General features: G+C 34.2%; 1 protein-coding gene across 1 annotated transcript in view; it reads left to right on the top strand.

The window, feature by feature from the left end:
- EDTP (Egg-derived tyrosine phosphatase) overlaps positions 1 to 27,017 on the top strand; it is a 451,026-nt gene that overhangs the window by 246,574 nt on the left and 177,435 nt on the right. The window contains exon 10 of the mRNA XM_090399919.1: positions 1,550 to 1,620. Coding sequence (XP_090256045.1) covers positions 1,550 to 1,620 — 71 coding nt within the window. The remainder of the gene's footprint in view (positions 1 to 1,549; positions 1,621 to 27,017) is intronic.

Consider the following 27,017-nt stretch of genomic DNA (forward strand, 5'->3'; position numbering starts at 1 on the left):
CCAATCTTCTTTTTCCTTAATTATTATTGCCTGAATATCACATCTTGTGTTTGTTGTTTAAAAAAGATCTCACATGTTTTTGTCTTTGTTTTGGTAATGCCTATTATGCTGATCTGGTACTTATCCAATTCTTCTGCTATTTCCATTTCTTTTTCAATGATGCTTTTTATGTTGATGGTGCCAGTCTTGATCTGTGCTGATGTTGAGTTGAGGTTTGTTCATAGCTGACTTTTCGTTGTTTGACCTGGTTCCCTAACGAAAACAATGGGGACCTTGTTTCTCCAGGTGACACCCCAGCCAGCATTAAATTTCTGCATGTTGTGCCATCAGTTTGGGTTATGGTTTAAGCCAAGAAAAATAGCCCAAATTGCCAGTCCGTCCTCATTTGTTCAGAATTCATATTGATACTCAACAGGGTGCACCAAGGGAAGGTGAGGATTGGGCATCAGATCAGAAGCACTGGTTGCTTCCTCTGCATTCCACAAATTTGTAGAAATACAAATACAATAAAACAATGAACTTTTATTTAATGTTTTTTAAGGAAGTCTGTAATTATACTAAAATTATACTGTATTTTAAGGATCAGACTATTGGTGTTCCATTAATCCTGGACCATAGCAACCCACAGTTTATTCCTTAACTGGTTATATTAATGAAGTGGTGTTGGTAGGCAAAAGCTCTTATCTTGTCTGTACTTGTACACAGCTGCTGATCTTGTATGTACATCAAATGACTTAATTGGTATTAGTGACAGTATAGTAATTGCTGCTCTCATAAATTACTGAGCATGACTAGCAGCATTAAGTAGAATATTGCTGTATAATATACTCACCATCTCGGCTAAAAAAAAAAATTTTAAAAAAATCTTGCTGCAATTATTTTTAAACAAATGTACTTAGAAACAAAACAATATATAACAATTTGAACATTGATTTATATGTTTTGTATGTCATGCTTTCATGTTGCCACTAAAGACCATTGCATATGGTGTTTTTTGAATAGGGAAAATACTTTTAATGTGAAACATGCATAATACACATACCATAATAGAAACAAATCATCTTCTAGAAGCAGTCTTTAAGAGTGTGTATAATGTTTATAAAGAATGCAAACTCTTAAAGACCACTATTAGTTAGATTCCTATCTTCAAGAAAATATTGAACTTATAATACATTATCATTTTGGATTGTCTGTGGACTTCTATGTATTGCCATCTATGATACATTGTCATCTTATTTTAGGCTTTCTTAAGCAGGATGATGTTCATCCATAACCTAAAAGTAGTAACATAATGTCATTGCTGTTTTAATAACTGCTATGACATTGTTTTAATTTATATGCTAGAACAAAAACATTATTTAGAATACAGTTTCAGTAGAAAAAGATGTATATTCGGAAATTACTTTGAGCTTTGTCTGACTTTCATGATTGTGGTCAAAAATGTCTGAGTTCAAGAAATGCTGTACATGTTGCTTTTTTTTTTTTTTTGGTACATAATGTTTTAAATGTAGACTTACCAGAAACTGAAATTTCATTTTGTCTTTTTTAGGATGTGAATTCTTTAGAGACTACAGGGATAATAATTATAATGCAGAAAATTTAATATTTGATTGGAGTCAGGTATGATTTTCTTTATATTTTTTAAAATTATTATGCACATCTTGCAGCCATTGATGAATATTTGGACACTGTATATTGGCCAGATATCACTAACACAAATATGTATTCAAAATAGTTCAGATTTTGCAGTCTAGATATTTCTAATCCCAAAATTAAAGCTGTTCTCCACACACAATTATTCATGCATTTTTAACACTAACTTCATCATCACTGATCTCTTTGTTGTTCTCCAGTGGGATTCTGATAGATCCCACTGGAGAACTTATAAACATTATCAAAGTTCTCTTCTTGGGCTGATTTACCAACCTTTAAAAGCCTTTCATAGTACCAATGCATTTTCATAATATCTTCATCTTTCAAAACACTAGATATCCTTTTCTACTTAAGACATTATTTCTCACAATTGCAATTGCTAACATTCATAAATCTTAATTTGCCCTACTTTGGAATAACCTGTTCACATTTTGGTTGGTGCACCTCATACCTTTTCAAGAATGCTTTGTGTTATTCAGAATAAAGCAATTTGATTAATTGATGACTGCTCTCAAATTTCTCGCTCTTTCTCTGTTTTTTGCTTTCTCTTTTATAGGTATTTTCATGGACAAGGTACATTGCCATCATTTGCATAATGTAAGTAGGCAGTGAATTAGGAGAAATCCTCTTTGGAAATCAGACATTTTCTTTTATGCTCCTCAGGACTTCATTAAGCTAGGTGATAGTAGTAAAAAAAAATTGTCTCCCACTTACAATTTTCTGGAATATACCCATGAGAGATAATGTATTGCATTATCTCTTATTAAGCATGTGTTCTAGTTTTCTGCAATTTACTTTTTTCCAATTTTTTTGAAGATGATGAGAGCAAAAGCTGCTTCTGGTTAACATGCATTTACTGTCTAGTTTCAAGCCTGCTGATCAATTCTCTTCTCGAATCTACCCCCTTCCTCCCTTCTGTCGCTGTTCTAACATCATTTCTCAATGTGTTTTCCAGCCTTAGGTGTTCAAAAATGCATCAACAAATTCTTTCTCTTCTTACTGTCTTGGCCATACAATCTTGATTTGTTATTATAGGTTTTGCAATCTTGAGTGTGTGAACTTTAAGAACAAAAATGCTGAAGTGAAGCCAAAAGATGGAGAAATTTTGTAACAGTTGTGAAGTGAGAAAGAGATGTTGACTCCTATGAAAGGTTTAAAACTTGCATAATATGGGTAGGCAGTGGATTAGGGGAAATCCTCTTTGGAAATAAACATTTTTTATTTCATTAAGCTAGGTGATAGTAGTAAAAGAAGTCATCTCCCACTTGGAATTTTCTGGAATATACCCACGAGAGATTATAGTGTATTGCTTATTAAGCATGTGTTCTAGATTTCTGCAATTTACTTTTCAAATTGTTCTGTTAGCAGATTAATGCAGTATGTGTATGAGCATTAAAGCAGGAGTCTATTCCGATTCTTTTTCAACAGATGGAGGTTAATGTATTGGAATAATTGTTTGTGTGTGTGGGGGGGATTCCAGATAACATAGTAGGTGGAATGAAAGAGGAGTGGGAGAAGTAAAGGTTCAGAAAGCTCATAGCTTAAATGGATGTTGAGAAGCTGTTTGTGTTATAGCAGGTTTAGAGGAGATGGAGAATGATAGATGCCAATCAGTGGAATGGCACCATGAACATACCCAGGAAAGACGATAACAGCCAGCTATTGTTTGGAGAGAGTCTTTCTGAGATGGGATCATTGATTTTTGGTGCACCCACTAGAATGTAAGAGCAGTATGTTATGGTGAGGCAGGGTATTTGTACATTTGGTAGCTGAATAGGTCTAAACTAACATTTTGATTGGAAGGTGATGCTAAGTTTTTCTGGCATTTAAGGCGTACCTCAGACTAATAACTTTATTCAGATCTAAAACAAGATTTTTCTTAGAGAAGAGTATTATAAAAGATAGAAATAAAGTGAGATTAGTTTTACAATAAATAAACTGTAAGTAGCATTGGAGATGATTAAGTCTTTATCTTAACAAACTATGGCATGAAGGTACCTGTTTTAGATCCAGTAGTTCAGAATATTTGAGCTGCAAGGTTTCCAAATGAGCAGGAGGAATGGTACATACTATCAGAAACTGAAGACAACTTTTCAGAAGTAGTTTATATCAATCTTTTGGGAGACCCTGTAACACTCTAGAGTGTGTTCCCTGGGATAGGAGAGCCCACCAGATATTATTATTATTATTTGACACCTCCAGGGAGTCCAAAGACTCATCGTGGGAGGGCACCTGCCCTACAACTCTGTCTCCACCAACTCCGCAACTACGCCACCAACCACCACTACCATTTCCAATGACAATCGCAAACATCCATGTCCACGGTGGATTCGAACCCGTAGCCCTTTGGCTGGAGAGCAGATATGTTAACCACGCGGCCAGCCAGGCTGAAAACTATGGCATGAAGGTACCTGTTTAAGGTCCTGGTTTTAGATCCAGTAGTTCAGAATATTTGAGATGCAAGGTTTCCAAATGAGCAGGAGGAATGGTACATATCAGGAACTGAAGACAACTTTTTAGAAGTAGTTTATATCAACCTTTTGGGAGACCCTGTAACACTCTAGAGAGTGTATCCCCTGGGATAGGAGAGCCCACCGTAAGGGGCATTCATCTTAATTGTAAGGGAAGTGGCACTCCCTTGGTCCCCTACCTGGATTTATCTTCTTCTTCCTCTACTTTGAAGAAGATCCACTCACTTTAATCTTTCCTGTAAGTCCTTATCAGCCATGGAAAGACCCTATAGCCCTCGAGTACTCTAATAGCATAAGGGTGATAAAATAAGAAGGGTACTCGAAGGCTATAGGGTCTTTCCATTTATGGCTCCTCTGAAATCTACTCTTTCCCCTTCAAATACCGTATTCCTCTTACGGGTTTAAATTTGGAAGAAGGCTAATCCAGAAGCCCTACCACTGGGTTATCTGTTGCCAGGCTAGTCACCTGACATGGATAACATTATTCTACTTTTAAGCCAACAGAGAAAGGTAATCAAGATGAATCTATAGAAAATGACCATGGAATGGAAAAGGTAAAATGAAAATGGAAATTACAAAATATAATACATATAACAAACTGGAACGTAAGAGGAATAGTATATAAAGAAATAGAATTAGGTCAAATATTAAATGAAAGAAATTTTTAAAGTAGCAGTAATCACTGAAAAATAAAAGGAACCATGAGAAATGAAAAATTTTAATGTAATATATAGTTGGTTTTATGATTTGGATTCATATTTTCTTTTCAAAACAGTTAAAATATTATAAATTATGGAATGAACGAATAATTGAAGCTAGAATAAAAATAGAGGTTATTTAATAATAATTGGTTTATATGCACCAGAAGAAGGAAGAGAAGAGGATAATATTGAATTTTATTATCAATTACAAAATATATATAAAAAATAAATGAAATGGATTATGTAATATTAGCTGGAGACTTAAATGCAAGAATTAGAAACATGAAGATTAATAATAATATAGGAGTATATGGAGAACATACTGTAAACAGGAAGGTAAAAAATTGATCGACTTTGCAGTTTATAATATTCATGAAATAATGAATTCTTTCTATAAACATAACGACATACATAAATATGCTTGGGTAGCAAGGGGATGGAAATCAATATTAGATTACTTTATCTTAAATGAAAAGACATTGTTCTCTTTAGATGTTAGAGTTCACAAAGGATATGAAATAAGTAGTGACCACTTCTTCATTAAAATAAAATTAAGATTACCACCTGAATGGCTACAAATAACAAGAACAGAAAGAAAATTTAAAACATTTCTTTATAAAACTAGATTATTAAATGACACAAATATACAATGGCTATATGAACAAAGAATTAACCAATATTTATATAAAATAAAACGAAATGAAGAAATAGAAATAGAATGGCTTAATATAAAAACAATACTAATTACAGCAGCAAATGAAAACTTGGGAAAGACCAAAAAATTCAATAAAAAGAAAAAAAACCTGAACATATGAGACAATACAATCAAAGAAATAATCGAAATGAAAAAAGAAGCATATCATAAATGGTTAAGCAGTAAAAGATTAGAAGATGAAATAGAATATAAAAGAATAAGAGCCATAGCTAAAAGAAAAGACAGAGAATAATGGAACAAATTTGTTTCTAATTTAGAACATTATTTATATAAAATAAAACCCAATGTATTTAGGATTTTGAAACATTTAAGAGCAGATACTAAAGTAGGTGTTAAATTAAACACCGAATTCAAATTAAAATTTCTAAATTTCTCTACAGAATTCTGAACAGATAGTTCTTTTAATAAAATAATTGCTAAACATTTCATGAATATGAAAAGGAAATAACTAAAGATTAGAAATCAGCCTGAAAGAAACAAGAAATGGAAAATCCCCTGGAGAAGATAAGTTAAGTTCATTATATAATATAAATTCATCCAATATCCCACCAATAGAATGGAAAAAAGCAATAATTGATCCCTATCTTTAAAAAAGGTAGTAGAGGTGACCCTAAAAATTATAGAGGTATAAATATTCTCAATTCCTGTTACAAAATAAATAGCAGAATTTTAAATAACAAACTAATAAAATATGAAAGCTTTATTTTAGAAGTACAAAATGGGTTTAGAAAAAGGACAACACTGCCTTTTGCCTGAAATTAATAACAGAGAAAAGAAGAGAATATAATTTTCTTATTATGTGACACCTCTAGGAAGTCCCAAAGACTCATTGAGGGAGAGCACCTGCTCTTCAGCTCTGTCTCCACAACTACAATGAACCGCAACTACACCAATGCCATCTACTGCCAATTACCACCACTAAAATTTTCAGACATCCATGCCCACAACAAGATTCTAACCCACAGCCTGTTGGAAAGCAGATACTGTAATTGCTCGGCCAACCAGGCTGGCCATTTAGAAACACACATTACATTTATTGACTTTGAAAAAGTCAATAAATGTAATGTATGTTTCTAAATTAATGAAGTTTAATAAAGTTAAAAGAAATTTTATTTAACATATTAAAAGAAAGACAAATACCAAATAATATTCTAAAAGCTATTGTAAGTATATATGAAAATAATCAAATACAAATAAGATTAAATTATGAACTTTCATATCCAAGAGAGATAAACCAAGGAATCTTGCAGGAATTTCCCCTTTCAGCAACTCTTTTTTAATATTTATCTAAATGAAATAATAAAATGGAATAAAAATTTGCATCACAGTATTGAACTTTCTCTTGCTGTGAACTTAAACACTCTTTTTTGCTGATGAGAAAATAATAATTATTATTAATTGACTTAAGGAATTCACAATGTACAATAGAATATAAATTAAACTTGAATATATATTTCCAATATTTTGGAAACGTCACATTGCCGAAATATTGGAAATATATATTAAAGTTAATTTATTTATATTCTATTGTACGTTGTGAATTCCTTAAGTCAATTAATAATTATGTATAACCAGCGTATATGCCTTTCTACGAGAATGACAAAATAATTACAAATTCTGACGGTAACTTACAGAAATATATTTTTTTTCAAAAAATTAAAATGAATTAGCCAAAGTTTATGGAATGATAATATCAACAGAAAAATGAGAAACGGTGGCCTTTAAAGGACAAGATCCAATAAGAACTAAAATAGTAATGGAGAACAAGATATTAGAAGAGGTGAACTCATTTAACTACCTAAGATGTATGATTACATATGAAAAAGATATAAACCAAAAAATTACAAAATGTTTAAAAATTACAGGTGTAATTAACTCTATTTAAACCTAACCTAGTTCAAAAACAAACCAGACTAAAAGTATACAATACATTAGCCCTATCAGTCCTAATGTATGGAAGTGAAATTTGGACAGTAAAACAAAGACAAAATAAGATTAATAACAGCTGAAATGAAATTTGAGAAAAACTGCAAAATATACTTTATTTGATCATAAAAGAAATTATGAAAGAATTAAAGTAGGAATCAGTAATTGAAAACATTTAAAAATATTTAACATGTGCAATAAATAGATGGTACACTTTAAAATAATGAAATCAGAAAGATTACCAAAACAAGCCTTAAATTACAATCCATTAGGAAAAAGAAAACCAGGACATCCTCTAAAGATATTCAACGATGATGTCCAAGGCCGGAAGCCACTCTAGGCCTAAATTCTTGAAAAGCACTATGATGATTTATATCAGCTTCATCATCATCAAATTCCTGCCATGTACCCTCAAGGGGTATACAGGATATGATAGTACTACATGAAAAAAAAAATTACATCATTATTAATTTCCTATCTACAATTTTCCTCCAAATCAGCCTGTTACTTGTCATCACCCCAACATTATCAGATCTTATATTTCTATCGTCTAAGGCACTTTGTACCGTATCAATCCACCTATATCTTGGTCTTCCTCTGGGTCGTTTTGCTGCCAGCCTGGCAGAGAACACTTCTTTTGCTAATCTTTCCTCGCCCATTCTATTTAAGTGACCATACCACCTGGGATTAGCTCTGCTAACGCATTCCTGGATGCTGACAATGCCAAGTTCTTTCCTAATATCCTCGTTTTTAATATGATACTGCCATTGATGCCATCTGTTCACGCCTATAATCTTTCTCAGGACTCTCATATCTGCGGTCTCTAGTCTTTGGTCAAGTGTTTTACTTCTGACCTAGCTCTCAGATCCATAAGTTAAAACTGGTTTGAACACTGTCTTGTATACAGCTAATTTAGTGTTCCAACTAATTTCTCTCTTATTCCATATGAATTTATTCAGTTGACTTCCCACCATACCAGCTTTGCTGATTCTGTTGTCTATTTCTATATTTAATTTACCATCTTCACTAAAAATCGTGCCGAAATAGCTGAAATGTTTTACTTGTTCCACAGGTTCTCCATTCACAACACAGTGACATTTTCAGTGATTCTGCCTATTTTCATTGTCTTTGTCTTTTTATTGCTGACCTTCATACCATATCTATTACAACAGCTATTCAATTTAGTCAGAGAATCTTGCAGACTTGTAGCGGATTTATTTAGAAGTATAACATCATCCGCATAAAGCAAAGAGCTGACATTAACATCTCCAATTTTGATATCAGGTTTAATACCACATTCCTTCATAATGTGATCCATATAGATAATGAATAACAGAGGGGATAATGTACATCCTTGTCTCACACCAGATTTAACAGTAAACCATCTTTCTGTACTTCAATTCTAACTGCTGACTTACAACTCAAATAAAGACTAAGTATTGCTTGATATAATGCCCCATTGACACCATATAACTGCAGTGTATTGAATAGCTTCTCTCTTGGCACCGTGTCATATGCCTTTTCCAGATCGACAAAACTTAAATACAGATCTTTGTTATATTCCCATGCTTTCTCGCCTATTTGTCGTAAAGTGAAGATCTGATCCTGACGGCCTCTATTTGGCCTGAATCCAGCTTGTTCTTCACCAAGCTTTTCTTCCACAATTCTTCTCAACCGTTTGTCAAGTATACTTGCATAGATCTTGCCAGGAACACTCAGTAGGGAAATACCTCTGTAATTCTCACATTCAGTTTTATTTCCCTTTTTATATATGGGTACTATGAGAGCTCTACTCCAATCATCGGGAATTCGTCCCTCTGTCTAGGCTTTCTGAACTATGCAGTGCAGCCACTGTAAGACTCTTATACCACCATACTTCAGCATTTCTGGTCGAATATCATCTACTCCTGCTGCCTTTCCACATTTCAAGCCTTTGATGGCTTTTTCTACTTCAAGTATGGATATGTATTCCTGACTGCATGCCTGGTCAATGTTTTTTACCACTGTGCTGTCATCACTGCTTGTTTCATTTAGCAGTTTTTCAAAGTAATTACTCCATACTTCAAGGATATCCTTTTCTCCCGTTTTCATGTCACCTTTATCATCTCTAATTCCTTTTATAGCACTCTTTCCTCCGTTCTTAAGCTTCTTCAACAACCTCCAGAATATTTTGCCACCTTCTTGATATTTATTTTCTATATTCTTGCCAAAGTCATCCCATGACTTTTGTTTAGCTAATTTTACACAGTGTTTAGCATTCTTGCATTTGTGTCTATATTCTCTAAGAGCACAAGCTGACTTATTTGACAGGAACTTTTGGTATGCTTTTTTCTTTTCCTTCACTACCTCTTTAACTTCATGTGTCCACCAGGAAGTTCTGATTTTTTTTTATCCTTACAGAAAACCTCACCACATGCCTCTCTGGCTGAATCAATCAATGTTTTCTTCAGAGTTTGCCACTGAATCTCCAAGGTTTGATTCCTGTTCTCAAACTCTTTCATTTTTTCTTCAATAATCTTTGTGTATTTTAGTCTACAGCTCACATCTGAGAGCTGCTCAACTTTTATTCGCTTTAAAACTTTCTTACATGTTATTATTTTCAATATGAAATTCAATTTTATCCTGCTCAAGACTAAATAGTGATCACTTCCAATTTCAAATCCTCTGTACACCCTGATGTCCTGCACCAGGGAGAAAACATCACTATCAACAATAACATAGTCAATGAGACTTTTCTTATTCCTAGCCTCTTCTCTCCATGTGAATTTGTGCACATTTTTATGTTGGAACATGGTGTTAGTAATAACCAGTCCATGTCCTGAGCAGAAATCCAACAGATATTTGCCATTATTATTAGCTTTGCACTTTTCTCCAAATTTTCCCAAAATATTTTTGTATGTCTCACAATCTTTTCCTAATCTGCTATTTAGATCCCCAACAAGGACCAATTTTTCATTGTGTCAGTTGCTTTTTCTAGAGCATCAAACAATTCCTCCACTTCTACCTTAGTAGAACCTTCTGTGGGACCATAGGCACAAATAAGTCTCATTGTCCAGTTCCCCATTCTCATTTGCCAACATTACTCTACTTGAGACTGACTGCCAGTCAAGATTAGCCTCGTATTTTGTGTTGAATACTATGGCTACTCCTTCTTTTCCTTGATTGTCATTGCCTGAATATAACATTTTGTATTTATTGCTCAGAAAGATCTCACCAGTTTTGGTCTTTTTTGTTTCAGTCACCCCTATTATGTCGATCTGGTACTTATCTAATTCCTCAGCTAGCTCCATTTCTTTGCCATTCAGGCTTCTTACGTTGATAGTACCTATCTTTAACTCTGGTGATGTTGAGTTGGGGTTTATTTTCAGATTTGTTCCAGTAGCTGACTTTTCGCTGTTCGCCCTGGTTCCCTGGAGAAAACAACGGGGGCCTTGTTTAACCGGGCGATGCCCCAGCCGGCATGAAATTTTGTCATGTTGTACCATCATTCTATATTTTGGTTTAACCAATAAGAATACAATTTGGTCGGCTAAATCCCAAATTGCCAGCCCATCCTCGTCCGTTCAGTATCCAAGTAGATACCCAACAGGGTGCACCACGAGAAGGTGAGGATTGGACATTAGGTCAGAAGTCCTGGTCGGTTCTCTGCATTCCTTTAAAGGCTATGTGGAGGTCTCCTCTCAGTTATACAGCTTTGACCCTTAAGCACCCCTTATATCAGCTTTTGAATGATTAACCAGGTTTAACTTGTAGATTTTTAATCATTAATACGGAATGTTTCTCTGACATGTTTTGTTTTCTCTATGGCTGAAACAGATATAACAGCTGATTTTTCTATAAATTGAAAAATGCTGGATTGATAGTTTAATTTTCACTAGGCCCATCATGTGCAGTCTATATATTGTTTTTTAAACTCTGATTGCTAGCATAAGAAAGGTTGTGAATGTTACATATACTAAATAATGACTTCCATATATCATGAAGTATGTGTCCTTGGTTTCTATTTAGTGTGCTGTGTGAGCAAATGATCTCAAAGACTTCTTGGACAGTCTAATAAAAGTATTATCTTCGAGGTAAGGCATGGAGGAAACTTGCCTATCTACTGTATGATGTGCTGTGGGTCCAATTTTCCTTCTCTCTCGTTTTCAACATCACCTGCGTGTTCTTTTTTTATAAATTTCAAAACTTCTCTTAGTTTGACTTATGTATGCCTTTCCACATGAACAGGAAATCTTGATTACCCCAGATGTTTTGGAGAAAGGAATTTTGTCTTTAGGGGGGAAGACATAGGTAAGGTGTTAGCTGGTTTGAAGGCCATTCCGAGGTTGACTAATTTTAATAATAAGGCTATTTTTCTTGATGTATTGCCAACATATGGTAAGGGGACTTTGCCTTTTTAATTAATTTCTGAGTTAACACACAGGGTTATTCATTGGTAAATAAAACTTCTTTAATAGCTTTGAGTGCCATTTTGGAGGAACTGACCAAGCTTGCATGTTTTTTCCTGCAAAATTCTATTGTTAATTCTACAGTTGTTTTTGTTGACAAAATTATCTAGAAATGGTACTTAAGCATTCTTATTTATTTCTAATGTGAATCTGATTTTTATCCATGCAACTGAGTTATTCTTCGTTGGGCAGACAGGCTGATCTTTTTCTGTATACCTTTGTGAACACTACGTCCCCCCCCCCCCCAAAAAAAAAAAAACACAAATGGATGTTCCCATATAAATATGAACATTTTTTTAAAGAAGGTTCTGGAGTATTCATGCATCACCCAAATCTCAGCCTTAACAATGTTGAGATTATTTGATATATAAGTAGATTCCATTCTTCCACATACCTTCATTGTTTAATTTTTTAACTTTCTGGAAATTAAACTGTATTTCACTGATGTTTCATGTTACGCATATCGAAATGTTTATAGTTAATTTGTTAAATTTTTTCAGCTGTTTATAACTAGAATAATAAATAATGCTCTTAATCGACATATGTTCTTTGACAATTATAAACACACCTTAGCTGTTGCTATATATAAGGTTTAAACTGGTTAACATCCATGTCTTTTTTTATTTTATTTTTTTTTATTGTGCTGCTTTGTAAATAATGAAAAGGTTATGGTAAAATAATGCTCTTAATCGACATATGTTCTTTGACAATTATAAACACACCTTAGCTGTTGCTATATATAAGGTTTAAACTGGTTAACATCCATGTCTTTTTTTATTTTATTTTTTTTATTGTGCTGCTTTGTAAATAATGAAAAGGTTATGGTAAAAACTGAGTGAGTAACACATTAAGGTTACAAAATGAAATGCAATAATATATTTGAAAAACAGATCTTTATTCAAAAGAAATATAACAGGAAAAACTCAATATTATTTTATTGGCTAATATAGCCTACTTTTATTTAGGAGTGCCCCTTTTTTTTACAATGTCGCTGGCTCTTTGCCCAAAATTCTAGGGCATTACTGAAGTGTTATAAAACTAATATATGAAGAATAAAAATAGAAATTTTTGGACATACCTTTTTTGATGTTGTTTTCTGTCTTTGCCCAAAATTCTAGGGCATTACTGAAGTGTTATAAAACTAATATATGAAGAATAAAAATAGAAATTTTTGGACATACCTTTTTTGATGTTGTTTTCTGTCTCATTCTGGCGATGTGCCTTCATATGCTTTTAAAGGAAGGGAGTATTTTTGGGGTAGTGGGGGTAAAGCAATGCAGGGGAATTATTCTAAAAAAAACCAAGATTTTTTAATATGTGTATAATATTAAGGGATGGGTAGAGAGCGTTTTGGGAGGTGGGGTGAGAGGAGCTGAAGATAAAATAATTTTTGGGGGGGAAGGAAAGAGGAGGGATTTAAGGGAAAAAGTCTTTTTCCCTTACATTTTTATTTTTTTAAAAATTTTTTTTTATTTTTATTATACTGAAGAAATATTTTCTTCAGTAAAAGGAAGTAATTCAGTAATTTATCCAAAATGTATTGGAATGTTCTTATTTAGTAAGTTTTGAAGGTAGCGATCACACCCTGGTCTAGTGGTTGTATTAGGTGTCAGGAAACAAAATTCCACATTTGGGTGTTCTTAAACAGGATGGCCAGGGTGCATTGTCTATAATCAATAAAACTTTAAAGTCCAGATTTTTTTTTTTCCCCCCATCAAATAGCATTTAACTTCTGGAACAAAACATTGAACCATTCATTGAAAATTTCTTTTGTAATCCAATCTTTTTTGCTTGCCTTCCGGTGCACTGGTAACATGTTAAAATCCACACCTTTCGTTGCTTTGCCTGTGGTCTTAGACGCGAACTCTATTGTGCGAACAAAACTTTCATTAACAAAACACGTAACCATTTCGAATTGTAATCAAGAAATGATTGTTTAGCAAACAGCTTAACTCCTTCCAAGCAGCTTTATTTAGGCAGGCCTTCTGTAATGGACCAACTTACCTTCGAGGAATCTGCATAGCACCCTTCTTCCATGAACCAATGGCAAATGAATATAAAGGATCATCTGTTGGCTTAACTTCGAGGAATCGTAACTACAAAAATTGTTTTTTTGTTGTCACCACAATTATCTACATTCTGTAGCTTAGAGTAATCCCTGCTATTTAAAACATTGAGGGAGTTCCTCAAAATTCAAGTTTAAGTACATAGTACCATTCTAGGAAATGATAATTATTATGGAAATACTTTATTTAACAGAACTGAATCCAAACAGAAATTTTAAAAATAAACACCATTTGAACCATGTTAAATCAAAATATTCTATGTAAAAATAGAATTGCTTTTGTTTTCTAAACCGCGTTATTTCGAAATCGTGTAAATAAAATAAAAAATAAAAAAATGTCGTGTGAAAAGAGAATTAGCTGTATAAAAATAGAGGAAAACAGGTTAAAAAAAAAAAAAAAAAAAAAAAAGAATGTAAATTTTTATATTACTTTTTTACATTAAAAAAAAGTGAGTTTTCCTATAGATATTATTTCTGGGAAAATTCTCATGTTACTCCTCTAAAAAATAAACTATTTTAATAGCTAATATAGCCTATTTTCATTTAGGAGTGCCCTTTTTTTTTATAACGTCATTGGCTCTTTACCCAAAATTCTAGGGCATGGCCATTGCAGTATGAATAGGACGGCCAAAGTGATGGAAGTGATTTAATTACAGTCTCGCGCAAGAGAATGTGGCTACTATCAGAAAGTGATGGTGAATAAAATTTAATAACTAATAACCATATGCTGTTACTGATATTTAAAAAAAGGGGACAAAGAAGTAAAGAACTATGGACCATTTGGTATTCTCTCTGATCTGTACAAAATTCTCAAGTAATAACAAACAGGTTAACACCTCTTCTAGACTCAAATCAACCAGTCGAACAAGCAGGATTCTGTAAAGGCTTTAACACAATTGATCATATGCATGCAGTAAAACAAATAATAGAAAAAGCAGAAGAAAACCAATTATCTCTCTGTTTAGCCTTCATTGATTATGAAAAAGCATTTGATTCCATCCAAACTAATGCAATAATCTGACAAGCACTCCAGAATCAGGCAGTTTCTGGAGAATGTATGGACCTCCTCCAGGCAATATACCTCACTGCATCAGCAACAATCCAACTTCACACGAGTAGCAATAAAATATCAATTGAAAAAAAGTGTGACAAGGAGACACTATCACCCAAAATCTTTACAGCAGTCCTTCAAGAAACATTCATTAATATAAACTGGACAAACCTTGGTATAAAAATTAATAACAGATACTTAACACACCTAAGATATGCAGATATAATTTTTGCAAACACTCCAGAAGACCTATATCATGAAAGCAGAAACGTCTGTCTAAAGATGAACAGAAAAAAAAAAATCATGTTTAATCATTTTGTAACACCAAAAAACATGATAGAAAATAACTTCTTGGAAGGAGTCTTCATATACATACTTAGGTCATCTCATTGATCTAAACCGAATGCCAAAAGGAATTAAATAGAGTTTGCAGAAAATTGAAAAGCATTTTTCAACACTATGTCCTACTCTGTTTAAAAAAGAAGACATTTAACCAGTATATACTTCCAGTCATCTCATATGGTTGTGAAACTTGGTCACTAACAAAAGCACTGGCAAATAAATTAACTCAAAGAAAAATGGAAAGGTTGATGCTAGGCGTCACATTAAAATATAAGAAACGAAACACTTGGATAAGAAGCCAGATTTGCATCACTGACATCGTTCTTCACCACAAGCGACTAAACTAGAAATGATTGGACATCTATCCAGAAGAGAAGATGAGCAATGGACCACAATACTAACGAACTGGATTCCTAAAGAAGGGAAACGAGGACGTCCTAAAAGAAGGTGAAGTGATGAATTGTCAAATGTTTTGGGGGAAAATTGGTCAACCATTGCCAAGAACAGAAAGGTGGAAAGAAGTGGAGGAGGCCTTTGTCCAGCAGTGGACAGAAAATGGCTGAAAAGAAGAACCTATGCACAGGTGTATTTGGGTCTTTTTGAATTTCTGTTTATACAAGGATCTAGTCAAAACAGGATATCGATTAATTACAGAGTTCATGGTAAAAAAAAAAAAAATCGCCTTTCAAAATTATTGAAAATTAGTGCTAATTTACTGTATTTTTCAGACGATAAGACGCACCCCAAATTTACAAGACTATTTTTAGAAAAAAATATTTTATTATATAAAGATATTTACAAATTAATTTTTATTTATTGTTACAATCATTTGTATTAGCAATATTCAGTTTCTTCACTCTGTACTATCATTGGTCTTGTTAATGTCGCTGTTCATATTACTTTCGGCTGAACTATTGTTGTCACTCCCTTCAAAAACTGCGTCATCTTCGGTACCATCCATTGCATTACTTATCCCGCATTTCTTAAATGACTTCATAATCGTCTCTTCTTTCACAACTTCCCATGAATTTTTCACCCAGGTACATAATTCTGAAATTGTTGGGCGTTTCATACGTCCTGTTGCTGTAACATCGTGATTTGGCTTTGCCATCCATTTGTTCCAATCTTCCCACATAAAAGTTTTGAAGGTTTATTAATAGATCCATCCAAGGGTTGTAATTGACTTGAAAGGCCTCCAGGAATGACAGCTAATTCTGTATCATTTCTTTTAGAAGCTTCTTGGTTGATTCTGTTTTATCTCTGAATTGATCCCACACTAACATTGCAGGCTTTTTAAACAACGCACAAGGACGTTTTGCCCATATCTTTTGTATCCATAATTTCATTCCTGTTTCGTCCATCCAGCCTTTATCGTGAATGTGGATAATGTCACGAGGAATTTCATCTCTTGGTAACGTTTTTCTCTTGAAGATTAACATGGGCAGGGGATAGTTTTGTTCTGTCCGTGCAACAAGCTAAAACTACACTGTAGCGAGTTTTTTCGTGACCTGTTGTTTCGATCACTATTGATTTGGTGCCTTTTGAATCTGTCTGATTTGAAGGAACATCAAAAGTTAGAGGCACTTCATCCATGTTTGCAATTTGATTAAGCTCAAAGTCAAATTTCCTTCTCACTGATATGACAAATCTATGGAATTCTATAATTTTAGCTTCATAGTCAGCTGGCATTTTTTGGGTTAGAGTGGTTTTTGTATGCATACATAACCCGTGTCTTTTCATAAATCTAAAGCACCAAAACTGATTTGGTAAAATCTAAAATTCCATTAGCAGTTGCCCATCGTTTCGCTTCAAAAATTATCATTTTCGTAGAAACAGATATTCCCATGTTTCGATGATTTGTTACCCAATTTTTCATTTGTACTTCTAATTCTGGCCAATTTTCTTTTTTTTGTGTTTACATAGCAGTTTTAATTGTTCCTCTTGTTTTCTCCACTTGCAAACCATTTTTTCTGTTGGTGGTGGACCAAAATGTCTTTCTGCTGCTTTGTTTCCATGTTGTTTTGCATAATTTATCACATTTAATTTATAACTCGCGTTATATGAAAGTTTTTTTTTTTTTGGTTTACGTTCATTTTTTCTAATTTTAAGATAAAAATTTTAACGACTTATAAAAAATAATTGAAATGAACCGTACAAAAGCACATGTTTACACACTAATGTCTATTGATGCTCTAAATCGGTGATTCACCCACATGCCGGGAGATAACTTAGATACCTACCTTCAATGGCATATTTACTAATTTTATTAACATATTGCGCCAGTAATTGAACTTTACTAACAGCTTTGGAACACTGTAAAGATTCGTATTTTAATGTTACCTTTGGACCATAAGACGCACCCCAATTTTCAGTCGATGTTTCTATGTAAAAAGGTGGTGCTTATGGTCCGAAAAATACAGTAGTTCCTTTACTAAAGAAAATATTTTGCCATTGCAGTATGAACAGGACTGCCCAAGTGTTTCAAGTGATGGAAGTGATTTAATTCCAGTCTCACAGAAGAGACTATCAGAAAGTGACTGTGAATAAAATTTAATAACTAGTAACCATATGCGAGGTGTATTTGGATATTTCGAATTTGTTTTTATTAGTGACACACTTATTTTCTTTAAGAAAGATACATATGTATATACTTTAAATAAGTACTTAAAATTAAAAAATATATTCCATTAATATTAAATAGTTTTATTCCCATGACTTTCATATGTTTTGTTTGAAAATAACTTATTGCTCGTATTGGATTTTTACTGCCTGAAGGGCACACTTTAGTGAGTACAGGCATGGCAAATGCCTTGACCATGCCTTCCTTCACGTAATATACATCTGTAGACTGGTCCCTCCCTTTTTTCTTTTCTTCTTGCTTCCCCTCCCACCCCTCCAATGCTATTAGAGTATTTGAGAACTGGGGATGAATCTTTCCTATTTTGCTATTTCATCTCATCTTATGTGGAAAGGGCCTCTGCAACCCTACCACTTTCTTCTTGCAGTGACCACTCCAAAATGCTAATATGGTTGTGCCTTGTAACACATCTCATGCTGCATCGGTTGTCACACAGAATAATCGGAGCCACATTCAGGGCTTAGGCAAAGGGTCCTGTTTGAGAAGTATATTACAGTCTCCATCAAAAGTCAGTGATACCGTGAATGAGCAACACAGAAGGTATAAGATTAATCTTAGAAGGGAATTTTACATAGGCACATGGAATGTTTGGGGTCTACAGATAGGTACTCTTGAGATTATAAAGAGATGGATAGGTATAAAATTGACATCTTGGGAATTACAGATACCAGATGGAAGGTCACTTCAAAAGACAGGATGGTAAGCTAGTTATTTACTCAGGTAATGACTCAAAACATCATAGGGTAACTGTGATACTGAGGAGAGCTCAGGCAAGAAACCTTTTTGGTTATAATCCCATTAATGATAGGATAGTTTCTATTAAACTTAAGGCACAGCCTACCAATGTATCAATTGTGGTAGTTTATGCACCCCACACAGATCGGTCTGAAGAAGGGAGTGGGGAATTCTATGAAAACTTGCAAACTGTTTTGAACTGCCAACCAAGGAGAAACATACTTTACATCTTAGGGGGACTTAAATGCAAAAGTGGGAAAGAGTATGAGAGTCAGGTTGGAGTGTGGCATGTTTGGTCTGGGTGAGCGTAACACCCGTGGTGAAAGACTGTTGGAATTTGCCCGTGCTAACAGATTACTTATTACCAATACTTGCTTCCAGAAACATCTACGACGGACCTATACTTGGACATCTAACATTGATAGATTGATTACATCCTGGCTCTCCAGCAGTGGAAGACTAGCATCTCTGATGTGCATACTTATCCTGGAGCAGATTGTGGTACAGACCATCAGCTAGTAAGAGCCAAAGTAAGACTAAGACTCTGAAAACTTCCAGGTCAGACAAATCCCACTAGATTGGATGTTAGAGTAATTCCTAGTGGATTCACAGAAGAAACATCAACTCGGTTGGATGATTTTTTGGAGACCAATGAGGAGAACTCACCAGAAATACTTTGGGAAGGAGTCAAGGTGATAATATAGGATACAGCGAAGAAGTATCTCGACCCAATAAAAACACCAAGAGAGACCCATGGATTTCAGATTCAGCATGGAAACTAATCAAAAGAAGGCGGTTGGCGAGACAAAGGGACTGAAGAATACAGGAGAGAGAAGTCAGAAGAGCCATCAAGCAGGACAAAGAAATTCTATACTAATAAATGTGAAGAAATAGAGTTCCAGATGAGGAGGTACAATTATAAAAGGATGTTTTATTTAGTTTGTGACTTAAAGCACAAGTTTAAGCCTAAATCAAATGTCATCAAAAGACAGGAATGGAGCATTACTAAGAGTTGGAAATCAAAAACAGATGGAAAGAATACTGTGAGGAACTGTACAGCAGAGTGGATAAAGAAAATGTGGAGCCCTCTCACCAGGCAAATTTTGATTTGAAACCTCATCCACTTAAGTATGAAGTTGAAAGAGCAGTTAAGTAGCTTAACAGCAATAAAGCCCCAGGTGCAGATGAAATCCCAGCAGAGTTAATTAAGGCCACAGGGGCTGGAGGGATAAAGTGTTTCATAGATTGATTACAAGGATATGGGAGACAGGATCATGGCCTAGAGACCAGAAGAAGTTGGTTTTCATACCACTACATAAGAACGGTGATATGAAGGCATGCAAGAATTATAGAACTATTAGTTTAATATCTCATGAAAGCAAAATTTTATTGAAAATCATGCGAAATAGGATTGAGGCCAAAGTTGAGGCAGAGATGCCCGAGGAACAAGCAGGTTTTAGGAAAGGTTCCTTTGTCTTAGACAGATTATAGAAAAATATGAAGAATTCACACTCCCTCTGGTAATGTGTTTCTTAGACTACTCCAAAGCTTTTGACTGTGTTGAGCATGTGAAACTGCGGGAAGTAATGAAAAGAATGGTTTCCTCAACACACTATCAGGTTGATAGCCAACTTGTATAGGGAGCAAGAAGCCACGGTAAGAACAGGTGTTGGATTGACTGACTGGCTTCAAGTTGGAAAAAGAGTTAGGCAAGGATGTTTACTTTCTCCTCACTTGTTTAGTATATATGCGGAGGAAGCATTGAATGAGCTCAGGACAGGAATTAGGATAGAATAGAAGGTAGATTGATGATCAATCTACCTTCTATTCTATCCTAATTAATCTGAGATATGCTGATGATACAGTATTCCTTTGTAATGACATGGAAGAACTAGGACTAATTCTTAACAAAGTTAACAAGATCAGTAATAACAGAGGATTTCAACTCAATCCTAGCAAGACAAAGATTATGGTTCTCAAAGGAAATACAAACAAGCTCTTGAGAAACAAATATAACAAGGAAGAATGAATTGAGGAAGTCAGCAAGTTTGAGTACCTGGGATCCATTATTAATGTGAAGAATTGCTGTTCATCAGATATCATAAGAATGTTAGGAATGGCTAAAACAACAGTCAGAGACCTGTCTAAAATCTGGAAGGATGGATCTGTCTCCATGAGAACAAAGTTGAGGATTTTGGATGCAGTTGTTTTCCCAAGAACGACTCATGGATGTGACTTGGAACCTAAAGAAGTCAGATAAGAAACGGATATCTGCTTTTGAGATGTGGTGTTACAGAAGGCTGTTGAGGATATCATATATTGAAAGTCATACAAATGAACGGGTGTTAGAAAATATTAGTAGAACTTTAAGGATCCTAAAGGATATTGATAGAAGAGAGTTAAAATATTTTGGACACATAGATAGGATGGAAGGAGGACGTCTCAGAACAGTAATAGAAGATAAAGTTCCTGAAAAAAGAGGAATGGGTAGACCATCAACGAGATGAATGGATGGTGTGTGTGTGTGGGGTGACTGACTTTTAGAGAGTTGAGGCTGCCAGAAAAGCGAACAACATGACTACATGGTGAGGCTTGGTGTGGCACATCACTGAGCACCGGAGTGACCATACGGAATCTGTAGATGCCCAGTGAACTTATAGATAGATAGATTGGATTTTCACATCTGGAGCCATTCTTTTATTTTTCTATATGTGCTGTATTCTTTTTTACATGGATTTTTCTGGAACCAATCTACTGTGTAAATGGAGAATTGGGTGTATTTATTTTATGACAACTCTCCGTATTCCATTATTGAAACAGATGTTTATCAAGTCATAGTGGTGAGACCTTTCTAAAAGTAGTGGCTGATGTTAGTTTCTCATTGTGATATGGGACTAAGAAAAGAACATTCCTGCAACATATAGTAGGATTTTCTCTTGAGGGTAAAGTATTTGCTGTAATTAACTCAACTGTAAGATCTGAAAGTTATTCTCCATCAATCCCAAGGAATGTGAAATCACTCAAACAATACACAATTATTGTTTCCTGATATATACACCCTGAAGAGGTATATAGGATACTGTGATATTATTAGCTTCCTACTAATAGTGTGAGAGAGTGGTAGGAAAGTAATGCCACCTACTTTTTTTTCTTTTGATTTAACATGACACTGCAATAGAAAGCTTTGTTTAAATAAACGCAAGTGATTTAAAATAAAGGTTTTTATACATGTACATATAAAGCAGAGTGATGATTGAATTCCTTCCTGTAGAAGATAAGTCCAGTGGAAAATGCGTATGGAGAAAGTATTATTGATGTGAGCACAGTTATGCTTGATCAGACACCTCAAGAGCAATGGAAATCCATGTCAGATGAGGCTTGAAGCAGCCATCACTGGCATTGACAGCTGACAAGTCACAGTGTACTGATCAAGGTGGATCATCATGTCACTATAAATGTACAGTGCAGTCAGTATTGGAAAATTACTGGTGATGACTATCATTGATGCTTAGCTACAGCTAAGTTTGTGCACAGTGATCCAAAAATGCTGTGCAGGAACACAAAGAAGCCCGGAAAGGCATGTCACATATATATTTATGACAAGGGAGGTTTTCTTGCTTTATATGGATGAAGCATGGTTTCAGCATTACCAAAATAGCCAATAGAATGGCATTATGTCACTTAATTTGTGAATTAACAATATATCATATTGAGATAACACCATTCATTATCATTATTTTGGCCATGGAAATCAGCCTTTTATGAGCAAAATCATGGCAATCGTATTTTTAGACAAAGGTGGAGTCTTGCTTATGGATATTTTTGGATATCACAGCATTCACATTTGAATGATATATGAAAACACTGCAGAAATTGACACTTCATCTTAACACCCAACCTCTCACCAGATTGTGCACAAGGGATGCAATTTTTTCTACAAATTTGGCAAGATTTTTTTGCCACCTAATTTTTAAAGGAACAAGATTGGATTCGAATTCTGCTATTTTTCAGGAGTTGTATTCCTTAGTCCACATATGATTTTAGCTGCATTTTTCTGAATTTTTATAAGCTTGTCTAAACTGGTTTGTGATGTTTGCATCCAGATAGGCGAAGCATATTCCATTATGGGACGGATAATAGAGGTATATGTGACTTTTAAGGTTTTAGCATTGGCTCCCCACTTTTTACCTGAGATACTTTTCATGATATTTAGTCTTCTTTTTGCTCTGACTGCAACATTGTTGATATGTTTATTGAAGCTTAGCAATGTATCCAGAGTAACTCCAAGGTATTTGGGGTTTTTGTTAAATGTAATTAGTTGCCTGTTTAGCTTAATCTTTGGTCTCCACTTTCTGAGGTGGTTATTAATAGTAAAAACACAGATTTCTGATTTAGTAGGGTTAATTTTCATTTTTTGGTTTTCACAATATCTAGCTAAACTTTCAATGGCTTTATTTAAGTGACCTTCTGGTGTTTCTAGGTTGTTGTGAGCTGAGAATAGGACCAAATGATCAGCGAACATAGCTATCTTTGTTTCTTTATTTATATTTTTATCTAAGTCATTTAAGTAGAGGGAAAAAAGGAGTGGGCTCAAAATGCTACCTTGAGAGAGTCCCTGTCTTATTTTCACTTTCTTGGAAAAGGTATTATTTATTCTAACTCGAATTGTTCTATTTCTTAGAAAGTCATAGATCCAGTAAAGAACTTTCCATTCTATTCCAATATGGCAAAGTTTGGAAAAGAGTTTCTGCCTCCACACCTTGTCAAAGGCATTGCTAAAATTTATAAAAGCTGCAATGGTGGATTTGGTAGGTTTGGTCTAGAAGTTATTTGAATTGTTTGGGTTAAATCGAAAAGTTGATCAGTTGTTGAGCGATTTCTTCTAAAGCCAGCCTGAAAATGTGATAGTATACTATTTTTGTTTAGATAGTAATTGAACCGTTGGAGTATCATTTTTTCCATTAATTTGCCTGGAATTGAAGTCAATGAAATTGGTCTATAACTTCCTGGTTGGTCTTGCGGTTTGTTAGGCTTTAAGATTGGCAGGATTGTGGCTGTCTTCCAGTCTTTCGGAACTTTTAGGCTACTGTTGTATTAGGCGAAGTAGCCAATCTAGGGCTAGGGAAGGAAGATGTTTGATCATAATTTCTTGTATGTTATCTGGTCCACATGATTTATTTATATCTAGTCTCTCCAAGGTATCTCCCAATTCAGAGATTGTAAATAGATCCCAGAATAGTTTGTTTTGATATTTTGGGAAGTTTGCAGCATTTTTCTGCTGTCGAGCCAGTTTTGATATTTGATGGTCTTTCCTAGTATTCATCTCTAGGTTGCTTATTTTTTGAAAATGAAAGGCCAAGGTATTTGCGATCTCCCTATCTCCAATTTTGATATTTCCATCTGGATCTTTTAGCGTGTTAGTCTCACTTGCCTTTGGTAGCCCTCTTTGTAAATTAGCAGTCAGTTTCCAAAGTTTGGTATCTGAAGTGTTTGGATTTAAGTTGTGGCAAAATTCTTGCCACCTAGTTCTTTGTAATATATTATATTTTTGTTTAATTTCAGCATTTATCTTGTTGTACTCGATCCTGGTTTCTGAAGAGCTTCCAATTTTTAAGATGTTAAATAATTCATTTCGTTTAGTTATTTTACTGGCAAGTTCCTGGTGAACCTTTGTGTAGTTTGAAATAACTTTTCTCCTGTAGCCCTTTGGGATACTTTTCTTTGCTGCATTGGATATAGACTAAGTATTGCTTGATATAATGATTCATTGACACCATATAACTATACCGTTTTGAATATCTTTTCTCTTGCCACCTTGTCATATGCCTTTTGCAGGTGTACAAAACTTAAATCCAGATCTTTGTTATATTCCCATGCTTTCTCGACTATTTGTTGTAAAGTGAATATCTGATCCTGACAGCCTCTATTTGGCTTGAATCCAGCTTGTTCTTCACCAAGCTTTTCTTCCACAATTCTTCTCAATTGTTTCTCAAGTATACTTGCATAAATCTTACCAGGAACACTCAATTGGGAATTACCTCTGCAATTCTTGCATTCAGTTTAAGTGCCCTTTATATATGTGTACTGTGAGCGCTCTACTCATCATCTGGAATTCATCCTTCTGAACTATATGGTGCAGACACTGCAAGACTTTTATACCTCCATATTTGAGCATTTCTGGTCAAATGTTCTTTACTGCCACTGCATTTTCACATTTCAGACTATTGATGACTTTTTATATACTTCAAGTATATATATATATATATATATATATATATATATATATATATATATTCCTGATTGCATGCCTGTTGAGTGTTTTTTACCACTTTGCTGTTGCTGTTTGTTTCATTTAATTTCATAATAAATTAATTTCATTTTCATAGTAAGTTTGTAATAACCAGTCTATGTCCTGAGCAGAAATCCAACAGATACTTGCTATTATTATTAGCTTTCCTGTTTTCTCCAAAGTTTTCCAAAATATTTCTGTATGTCTGACAGTCATTTCCTACTCTGCTATTTAGATTTCCAACAATGATCAACTTTTCCTTTTTCATTGTTTCAGTTACTCATAAACCTCAAAAAATTTCTCCAATTCTATCTTAGTAGAGCCTTCTGTGGGACCATAGGCACAAATAAGTCTCATTGTCCAGTTCCCTATTCTGATATTTGCCCACATCACTCTACTTGATATTGCCATTCAAGCAGATTAGCCTCATATTTAGTGTTAATACTATAGCTACTACTTCTTTTCCCTGATTGTTATTTCCTGAATATAACATTTTGCATTTATTGCTTAGAAAGATTTCATCAGTTTTGAATTTTTTTTGCTTCAGTCATCCCTATTATGTCAATCTGGTACTTATCCAGTTCTTCCTAGCTCCACTTCTTTGACATTGAGGCTTCTTATGTTGATAGTACCGTTCTTGAACTCTGACTTTTTGTTGTTCACACTGTTCCCGGGTGAAAACATAGGGTCTTGTTTAACAGGGTGATGTCTCAGCTGGCATGAAATTCTGTCATGCTGTACCATTATCGACAAATAAGTGAATTTATTTGTCCATAATTTTACATATTTATTTAAAATAAATAAATTGTTTTTTGAATGTATTTTATTTATTTTTTATTTTTTTGTCATTGAGGGTTGAAAAAATAGGAGGCAGATTTAATTCATTGCTGATACAGCGAGTAATGGTGACAACATGGAAATTTTTGCATTACCATTGTTCTCATTATAACCAAGAGTTTGACTAAGTTTTAAAAGAGGTAAACCATGAGTAGACATATCGGTACACAATAAATAATGGAAAAAACTCATGTAGAAAGATTATTTATTAGTATAATTTTCACCTGTGTGTCACAGGCATCTTCAGTACATTAAGTTCAAAATTAAACACTAACTGACAATTCCAAAAAGCGCCACCTAAGTAGCTGGTGTAAGATAACTAAAAAGGTCAATAACTTTCCTAAAAAAAAAAAAAAATTAATACAATAAAAAGTTAGGAAAGATTAGCTGATTTGTGGAAAGTGAAGTGAGAAAGGTGGAGATTTTTCAAAGAGATATTTCCTCTTCAAACACAGAGGAAATAACGCGCATTACTATCTCTTTTGTACAAGGCATCAGTGAACGTATAGCAAAAGTTTTAAAACCACTGAATATTTTTGTTGCCTTTCGACCATTTAGAAAAATCTCCACCTTTCTCACTTCTCCTAAGGACAAGCTTCCACATCTTAATCATCCAGGTGTCTACCAGATTCCACGCTCTTGTGGATTATCTTATTTCGGGCAAACGGGAAGATCTGCCTCTATTCGGCTAGAAGAACACCAATCTTATATTGAATACTTTAAACCTGAAAAGTCTGGACTTTCTGAACATGCCATCTTCACTAGACACAGGGTTCATTGGAGAAAGACGAGAGTTCTTCACAAAAGTCAGTTTCTCATGGAATGCCTTTATAAAGAAACATGTGAAACTCTACTTCATTCTCCTAACTTAAACAGATCCGACGGCTTACGTCTATCCCCTTTATGGGAGATAGTACTTTACAAATCAGCTAATCTTTCCTAACTTTTTATTGTATTAATTTTTTTTATTTTTTTTATTTTTTATTATTTTTTTTTTTAAGGAAAGTTATCTTATACCAGCTACTTAGGTGGCGCTTTTTGGAATTGTCAGTTAGTGTTTAATTTTGAGCTTAATGTACTGAAGATGCCTGTGACACACAGGTGAAAATTATACTAATAAATAATCTTTCTACATGAGTTTTTTCT

Source organism: Typopeltis vanoorti, chromosome 1 (assembly GCF_054136105.1).
Source record: "Typopeltis vanoorti isolate ZY-2024b chromosome 1, IOZ_Tvanoo_1.0, whole genome shotgun sequence".
NCBI classification, from domain to species: Eukaryota; Metazoa; Arthropoda; class Arachnida; order Uropygi; family Thelyphonidae; genus Typopeltis; species Typopeltis vanoorti.